Below are 9,434 nucleotides of genomic sequence, written 5' to 3'. Positions count from 1 at the left end.
AACCAATTTTCGCCGAATGCAGCGCCATCTATCAAGAATCGAAAAAAAAGGTTTAGACAAAATTTACGTGTTTTTGGACGTAGAATTTGAATCTGCAATAAAAAGTAGGGGTTCCCATTTAAGGGGTTACACCAGTCTAGACAGTCTTGCGCAAGAGTAATTTCGGGAATTTTTTTACATGTAAAATAAAGTTTAAGATTAAAACTAATTTCATGGCTTTATTATACATATATTGTAGTATGAAAATTAATTTTTTTCGTGCATTTATCATTAAAAATGGCAGTGTGAGGGTCCGGTCACTGGATGGCTGCTCTGCGAGAGGTGCTCCGGGGCTTGCAGCATAACGTCCACAAATTTTATCCTAGAACAAAAAACCAAAAATTTCCTTATTTTTTATGAAAATAGCTAGAGAAATACGTAGGGAATTTTTAAAATGACGGTTGGTTTGGAAATGGCAAGCCTCTGAAAAAAAAGTCAATTTTTTGGCCAAAAATTGTATAGAATTGTTTATAAAAAGAAAAGTTTTAAACATATCGAAAAACGGCTACGTACTTCTGTGCAGAATTTAGTTAGTCGCAATTTGCCGCAAACTTGAAGTGATTTGGATGAAAATTGTTCGAGTTATGCTGCAAGCCAATTTGAAAAAAGTTGTTCTGAGAAAAACGCGTTTAAAGTTTCAAGTAACATTTTTTTTAACATAATGCACAAATTTTTGAATTTTAACCCAACGTACCTTTAGTCTGCTATACCTGCACCATAAAGCTGTCCTTCTAGGTTTAAATCTTCATCCTCTTTTTCTTTTCTGGTTGATTTTAATGATTGTCGGGCCTCCCTCGCAGCATAAAAGCGCAACACTTCACAATGCCATTGAAACCAATTCCTAATAAACGCATTGCTAATATAATTCGGCGACTAATTTCGTTTTTTTTTCTTTATCAATAAATGGACTGTTCGGAATACAAATGTTTTCACCTTTTTCACAAGAAATAACGATTTTAAACCCCAGGCCACGTTTAGCCGTCTCGGTGAACGACACATTTGTCCCGCACTTTTTACATACAACATTATCCGAAATAACAGAGAAAACAGCCACGAAATTAATTAAACGATAATTTATATTTATAATATAAATTATAATTATAAATATAAATAAAATTATAAAAAGAAATAAAAAACCGAACGATTGATTTACTTCAATGTCGTCGTTGTCCGCAGACATTCACAGCTTCTTGGCGGAAGTGCTCATTATCCGAACAGCCTTCCGCTTCATACCGGTTCATCGGCCGATGATGAGTCTTTAAGACCAAGTTTACCTTATTCTTAACACTATAAAGTACACTTTTAGCGAAAAAAAAATTTTGCATTATTTGAAAATTCTAGACTGGTGTAACCCTTTAAAATTTTAAAGTTGTCCCCCGCCCCACCCCCAGGGGTGGGGTTGGGGGTCAATTTTGGTATCATTCGATAGCTCTTTCAAAAATAGGAAATACGTATTTTTCCGTTTTCCGATCCACCCACAATTTCTCGCGATATTCAACCGTTCCGGGACGTTTAGACCACCCTGTATATATACATATACACATACATACATATAATATATATTATATATTGTTGCGCCTTCCGCGCAGTCGCGTTCCGCCGTATCCGCTCCTTGCGCTCGCGCACTCGCGTACTCGCGTACGCGTTCGCGTAAATGAACAAGAGCCGTGTGAGGAAGGAAAAAGGAAATCTTTATTACACAGAAAAAGAAGGAACAGCCCTCGAACGTCTGCACCAGGCAGGGGCCAAACTCGAAATCCCTTCTTTAACATGTTATAATAAAAACACAACCGTAACCAGGCAACTCGAACAACATCGAGGGAATTCGCCAAATCGCCAAATACCGGGCGTCCAATAATCGCGGGCGTAATACTGCCCCCCTCCTTTTCAGATTGTCGTCTCGACAATCAGAGGGGGAACAGTTCTCCGACCAGGCGAGAATGGGACTCCTGTCCTTTCCCCCTTCGGGATAGTACCCAACGGGATTTCCTGGGCAGAGTTGATCAGGGTCTCCCCCACCGGCTCCAGGGTGACTCCTTCCCGCGCCGGACTCTTGCTTAACAGGTCCGCTCCGCGTAAATTATTGTCCCCATAACGACAATATCCTTTGACGACCATCCCGACGACGACGACGACGACGACGGCAACGGCGACGACGACGAAAATGACGTCCCTTTAAGATGTCCTCCTCCAGGTCTTCAGACAAGGGGGGGGACTGCTTGTGGACCCCACGCCATTCAGGCTCCCCGAGTCCCTGCCCCAGCATTCGCTCTAAGCCACGTGGGAAAAACCACGGGCGGGGCAGTCTTCTAAAAAAAAAATTTCTTCCCACGACGGAAGGGCTGCGAAGACAAGGACCAATCTCCAGAAGTTCCAATAGTCTCGTCAACCTTCCTTTTAAAATGGATCCTGCGAAAAAAAATAAACGACAGCGAACACGGAAAATATCTCTATTTGATTAAACTTTAACTCAGATCTCGGGCCCAGACTCTAAACGAAACTAAATTTTCCTCTCCCTGAAAGGAGCTTGCCTATCCGAGTGCACAATTTTATTTCGGTGTCTTAAGGACTTCCGGATACAAAATACGACCTCACCAAGCTTTTTAACATGTAAGGACCTTCCCAATTGTTCTGCAACTTGGGAGCCCTCCCTATTTGCCTTCGAGGATTAAAGAGCCAAACCTTTTGTCCTTCTTGGAACGAGATTTGCCTAGCTTTATTATCATAGCGAGCTTTTACGCGAAAAGACTGCATCTTCAAACGCCTTCTAGCCTCCGAACCAATCTCTTTTAGTTTTACTCGGAGCTCTCTAACGTAACGCTCCATTGAGAAGGGTGTCTGCTCATGACACTCGGGGGGACTTCCCCGTAGAAAATCCAAAGGTAATCGAAGATCACGTCCCAAGTAAAGTTCAGCAGGGGTATAACCTGTCGCTTCATGCTTCGAGGTTCTATATGCCATGAGGAATATGGGAATCCAACGATCCCAGTCCTTCTGATTTGAAGAAATATATTTCGCCAGAAAATTAGTAATAGTCTGGTGTTGGCGCTCCACTTGCCCATCGGACTGTGGATGGAGAGGGGTAGTCCTTGTTTTCTTATTTCAAGTAATTTCATCAGTTCGGAAAAGAGCTTCGACTCGAAGTTTCTCCCTTGATCTGTATGAACTTCCAAAGGTACACCATGCCTAGAGTCGATTTGATTGACGAAGATTTCTGCAATTGTTTTTGCTTTAATGTTTTTCACCGGAAAGGCCTCCACCCATTTGGTGAAACAGTCCACTAGAACAAGCAAATATTTGTTTTTATTCGTAGTTGAAGGAAGAGGACCCAATATATCCAATTGAACTCTTTCAAACGGAGTCCCGACATTATAAACCTGAAGAGGAGACTTCCCCTTTCCTAAAGGGCCATTCCTTGAAATACAAATCTCACAGGATTTGCATCAATCTTCTACGTCCTGTTTACAAGTAGCCCAGAAAAAACGTTTCCGAATTATTTCAAGTGTTTTGTTGATTCCAAAATGGCCACTTGGAGAAGAATCGTGAGCTTGTTCAAGGATTTCTTTGATCCGACTTCGAGGAACAACCAATTTAAGGAGAACAGACTTCAAGTTCGGAGCGTACCATCTCTTATATAGGACTCCGTCTCTCAGACAAAGAGCATCCCAATAAGAGGAATAAATTCGAAAAGAAATATCCCCTATAACATTCTCCGAACATATAGGGCGCTCTCCTGTCTCCTTTCCAGAAATGAAGATCAATAAACTTGGATCTTCCGTTTGATCCTTACGCCAATCCTCCATGCTTTTTTTGGGAATAGTGATTCGAGCTACTATCTCACTTGGCTCTTGAGTACCCTTCAATTCGATTTTGGCGCAATATTTGCATCCGAGGGATTCACACGGTCGCCGAGATAGTCCGTCAGCATTTCCATGAGAACATCCCTTCCGGTAAATGATCTCAAATTCAAAACGTTGAAGCCTCTCCAACCATCTTGCAAGCTGACCTTCCAAATCTCTGAAGGACATCAGCCATTTCAAAGAAAAGTGGTCTGTGCGGATTAAGAATTTCCGTCCCAAAAGATAATGTCTGAAAAATTTGATAGCCTCTACAATTGCCAACAATTCACGTCGAGTAACACAATAATTCCTTTCTGCCTTATTTAGAACGTGGCTGAAATATGCAATAACTCTCTCCTTCTCTTCCTGTTTTTGGGAAAGAACCGCTCCGATACCGACATTCGAAGCATCGGTGTCCAAAATAAACTCTCCGTCTTCGTTAGGGAAAGGAAGTACAGGAGAAGAAGATAACACTCGTTTCAATTCATCAAATGCACTTTGGCATTCTGGCCCCCAAGAAAATTTCACCTTATCCTCTGTGAGCACAAAAAGAGGTTTTGCAACAGAAGAAAATCCTCTCACAAATTTACGATAATAAGAGCAAAATCCAATAAAGCTACGCAATTGTTTCTTAGTGTGTGGTACTGACCAGTCTTTCACTGCTGAGATTTTTTCTTCATCGGTAGTAATGCCTTCTTTCGAAATTACATGACCCAGATATTTAACACTGTTTGAAAAGAAAACACATTTTTCGGGATTAATCTTTAAATTTACTTCTTGAATTCTTTGAAAAATTATTCCAAGGTTCTCTAACATTTCTTCAAAACTCTTTCCGAACACTACCACATCATCTAAATAGACTAAACAAATTTTTGACAAAAATTCTTTTAGAACTTTTACCATTAATCGTTCAAAAGTCGCGGGGGCATTACACAAACCGAAGGGCATGACAGTAAATTGCCATAGCCCCTTTCCAATCGAGAAAGCAGTTTTATCTCTATCCGCTGGACGAATTTTCACCTGTCAGTACCCACTTTTAAGATCTAAAGTGGTAAACCAAACATTACCTGAAAGCTGGTCGAAAATATCATCTATTCTGGGGAGAGGATAGGAGTCTTTAATTGTTACCGCATTTAATTTTCGGTAATCGACACAAAATCTTAACGCCCCGTTCCTCTTCTTTACCAAGACGGCAGGGGAAATCCAAGGGCTTTGTGATTCCTCAATAACTCCTTGTTTCCTCATATCCTCTATCATTCTTTCCACCTTTCCACGCAATTGCAAAGGAATACGACGTAGAACCTGCTTAATTGGGGAACAATCTTTAAGATTAATGACATGTTCAAGGACCTCGCAGTTCCCTGCAACAGTCTCTTGAGAAAACACATTTTTGAATTTGCGCAAAAAGGCAGCAAAATCCTTCTTTTGAGAATCAATAAGGTTTTGAGAGTTCCTAATATAAAGTTCTTCTAAGACGGAAGGAACCCCTTGTGAAGACGTTTCTACACGAGCACAATCGAAAATCTCCTCATCAATGGACTCAGAATTATGAGAAACAGAATAAAAAATATTGGTCAAATTTATTTTCCTAAGGAAATCCACACCAAGTAAACAATCATCGGAGATCTTAGCCACATACATTGGAATCTCTAGAGAATATTTCCCGACTTGGACTTTTACCAAAACTTTACCTTGAAAAGAAACTTTTTCTACAGTGGGATATTTCAAATTGCAAACCTTTACTTGTAATCTCTTCTTTCCCTTCTCAATAAATTCTTCACTAACTATGGATATGTCAGAACCCGTATCTACCTTAATCTAATCTAACAAACAGAATCTCCTGGAATTACATGCATGAGAATCGTTTTCATTCGATACATCATAAAAATTATCATGAAAATCATCAAGATTTTTAACACATTTATCATTGTAAAGATTAACGTTTTTAACATAAGCAAAGTTACTCTTTGGGGCAATCACTTCAAAAGTTGAGTCTGCCCCGCCTAACTCAACTAAACCGAGTTTCCCTCTGAGGCCGGGCACTCGGATCGGAAATGTCCGAACTTTCCACAAGTCCAACACTCCTCGCGTTTGGCAGCGTACTTATTGTCGCGCCAATTCTTTCTTTGATCCGTTTCACTTTTCTTCCTCGTCGCGGGTTTATCATTTCTTTCACTCTTCAGTTCCTTTCCTCCCAGCGACTTCCCTCTTTCCTCATTCAAAGAAATTCCGTAAGTATCTTCTCTTTCCCTTCTAAAATTTCCACCCTGAATAATTTTAATGGCCTTAGCTCTTTCGACGGCCAAATTCAAAGACGAAATTCTTTCCAATTGAAGGGTTCGCCTTGTAAAACCATCATAGACACCCGAAACAAACTGTGCACAAGCAATTTTATCGTGAACGTCGTGGGGGCACTCCGCGTAAGCGAGGCGCGAAAGCCTCTCTAACTCTGTACCGTACGCGGTCAAATCTTCACCGAATCTCTGTTTTCGATAAATAAATTGCGTATAGCAATTTTGGGCTAAATATACCTCTCCGAAACGTAACTCGAGCTTAGACTTAAGCTCCGAAAACTCAAGATTCATCAAATCCTCGACCGTCTCTAAAACCGAACGCGCCTTCCCTCGTAAGCACGAAGCGAGTACCACGGTCTTTGTGGCATCTGCCCAACAGTTCGCACGCGCGATTAGTTCGAATTGTGAAAAGAACTCGCGCAACGAAGTGGTACCGTCGAATGTGTCGGGCTTTATTTTAAACCCGAGCTCCGATCGCGGATAATTGTTACTAAACGCGTTCGCGTTTGCGCTTCGCGTTTCGAAATCCCCGGCGGCTCTGTTATTGGACAGACTTATCTGGGAGGTCCGTAAAAGCTGCAGCTCCTCATCCCGTTGGCGAAACGTCGCTCGAAGTTCTTCCTCCCTTCGCGCCTGATCTTCGCGCATCCCGCGTATCTCCTGCAGCAGTCCTTGTAGGAATTGCGCCTCCATAACGGGCTCCGCAGCGTCCGCTGGGGGAGAACGCGCTCGAGCTCTTTTCCTCCTCGGGGCAGCCGTTGCTCGTCTTCACTCGTCCGATCGGACGAGCCCCCAATAAATGTTGCGCCTTCCGCGCAGTCGCGTTCCGCCGGATCCGCTCCTTGCGCTCGCGCACTCGCGTACTCGCGTACGCGTTCGCGTAAATGAACAAGAGCCGTGTGAGGAAGGAAAAAGGAAATCTTTATTACATAGAAAAAGAAGCAACAGCCCTCGAACGTCTGCACCAGGCAAGGGCCAAACTCGAAATCCCTTTTTTTAATATGTTATAATAAAAACACAGCCGTAACCAGGCAACTCGAACAACATCGAGGGAATTCGCCAAATCGCCAAATACCGGGCGTCCAATAATCGCGGGCGTAACAATATATATATTGCGGTTAGTCAAATTGATAGTATACACACACACACTACGAGCGTTTCATGCAGCTCGCGCCTGCGGTTGCGATAACGTCGGTACGCTTTCTCTTACGCTCCGGCTGCGCATCTTCGGTATTAAACAGATCGCGTGTCTCTCTCACGACTCCCGAAACACGTAGTAGATCGTTCGTTATAGCAGTGATCAATTGATGCAACATCCGATGCTTGGGATTTACGTTCGCCGAAGAATACAAAAATTGCCCTCGCAGCTTGGCGCGGTTCCACTAATTACGCTTATCCATATCTTTTATATCCTCGACGTTGTACATTTGTATACGAACCAAATGAGTATCCACCTCACCCGGTGTTCTCATGATATGCAATTTTCCGTTTTGCAGCCTCGTGATATTTTGCGGTATCGGCTCCACACCTTGATTCGCGACCGACTCGAGCAGTGAGTCCAACCCAGCGTCGCGCTCGTCCGCTTCAGTCTCATCCCCCGCGGCTATCACAGAATCCGCATTCAAGTTTTCAACGTACCGCCGATACTCGTCGATCTATTCATTAAACGTATTCTCGTTCATTATACCTTTCATGAGCTGAGCGTGCAACTCCTCCGGAGCGGTGTTTCTGACAAATATTTGCATTTACCGCTTAGGGCATATCGCTTCCATTGGACCTTTCACCACCAACGAGCCGTACACATCCATCAGAGTGCGTTTCATCTCCTGCCCCTCGCGCATACGTTGTGTGTTCTTTTGCACCTTTCCACATCTCGCCATGTAACTCGATATCATTGCGACCAGCAGTCTTACATTCCGCATCGCCGAATAGGATGATTCCCACACCTCGGTCATCAGGTCAAACAAGGTGAGATATGACGAATCTGCGTCGTTGTCGTCAGTACCCAGCACTATCAGCTCCTCGAACTCATCATCTAGCAATTGTGTAGCCTGTCCGTAATGATACGATTAAAAAATTGTAAAAAATAGTTTTTTACATCGCCGCTACGAACCTGTACGTTGGACATGATGCTCCGTCGATCTCGATCGATGTACGATGCGACCAACGCCCGATCGCTCGCGCTTTTATTCATCCTTCGTCGTCCGCGGGATTCGTGATGCGAAACCTCACGCACTTACACGGGAAATTGAAAATATATTTTACATTATGCAATATCTTTGCGATTAGATGTCTGTCTACGATGATAAAAGTTACTCATCGCCGCAATTTTCTCGATTTGTAGGTTATATCGATACGGTTACGCAATATCCTTGCGATTAGACGTCTGTCTGCGGTTTTCTATCGCCGCAAACATCTCGATTAGAACGGTATAAATTTATTGTCAAACATACGAGATTTATTATTATTATTACTCATCGCCGCAATTTTCTCGATTTGCATATCGGTACGTTTCCGGGTAAATGTGCATAAAAAGACCCCACCTGCCGATGACCTTGACCTTGTCATATGTTGTCAAGGTCACCCTCCTGAGTAACTCTTAGAAGTTTTTAGCCGACGGTCGTTATTCGTTAGAAAGTTATTAACAATGTATCCGCTATAAAATTAATACACATAATAAACACTAATTAATTACGAGCACTGTCTAATTCATTATGTATATACAGGGTGAGGGAAAAGTACCGGACCGGTAAAATATCTCGAAAAATATGGGAGATACGGAAAAATGTTTCAGACGAAAGTTGTACGGTTTTAAAAGGGCTATATAATGGTAAACTTAATGTTCCAAAAAAATTAATTTTTTATGATTATATGGAGGTCGCCGCCATTTTTTTAAATGGAACTCCCTATTGTTTATTATACTATTTTATTCTACTAATTAATATGAACAACTTTTTTCTGAAACATTTTTTGATTTGCCTAATACTTTTTAAGATATTCAAGAGAAAATTTATAACTTTTTCAATGTTTAGCTTATAATCTCTCGATAACTGTTTGTCGGAGGGAAAAGTAGTATAGGACTTTTTTTACTTGATTTAGTCTCAGGAATATGTTGTTGCAATGGTGTTTCAATTATTGAAAAATTTTGTGTATGTAAATTTTATGTGTTGCAATATTGGAACACTTTTACAACAGCATAGTTTTGAGACTAAATCAAGTAAAAAAAGTCCTATACTACTTTTCCCTCCGACAAACAGTTATC

At 41.8% G+C, this 9,434-nt stretch overlaps 1 protein-coding gene across 1 annotated transcript; it reads right to left on the bottom strand.

The window, feature by feature from the left end:
- Positions 1 to 2,601: 2,601 nt before the first annotated feature.
- LOC105556439 lies at positions 2,602 to 6,865 on the bottom strand. Its single transcript, XM_012003533.1, has 6 exons — positions 6,410 to 6,865; positions 5,897 to 6,361; positions 4,946 to 5,696; positions 3,664 to 4,738; positions 3,207 to 3,453; positions 2,602 to 3,105 (listed from the first exon to the last, which is right to left on the bottom strand). Exons 1-6 carry the CDS (start codon positions 6,863 to 6,865, stop codon positions 2,602 to 2,604), a joined length of 3,498 nt encoding a protein of 1,165 aa, XP_011858923.1.
- Positions 6,866 to 9,434: the final 2,569 nt, after the last annotated feature.

Source organism: Vollenhovia emeryi, unplaced genomic scaffold (genome assembly GCF_000949405.1).
Source record: "Vollenhovia emeryi isolate VEMERY1.0 unplaced genomic scaffold, V.emery_V1.0 DF940026.1, whole genome shotgun sequence".
NCBI classification, from domain to species: Eukaryota; Metazoa; Arthropoda; class Insecta; order Hymenoptera; family Formicidae; genus Vollenhovia; species Vollenhovia emeryi.
This window is presented reverse-complemented; position numbering and strand designations above follow the sequence as displayed.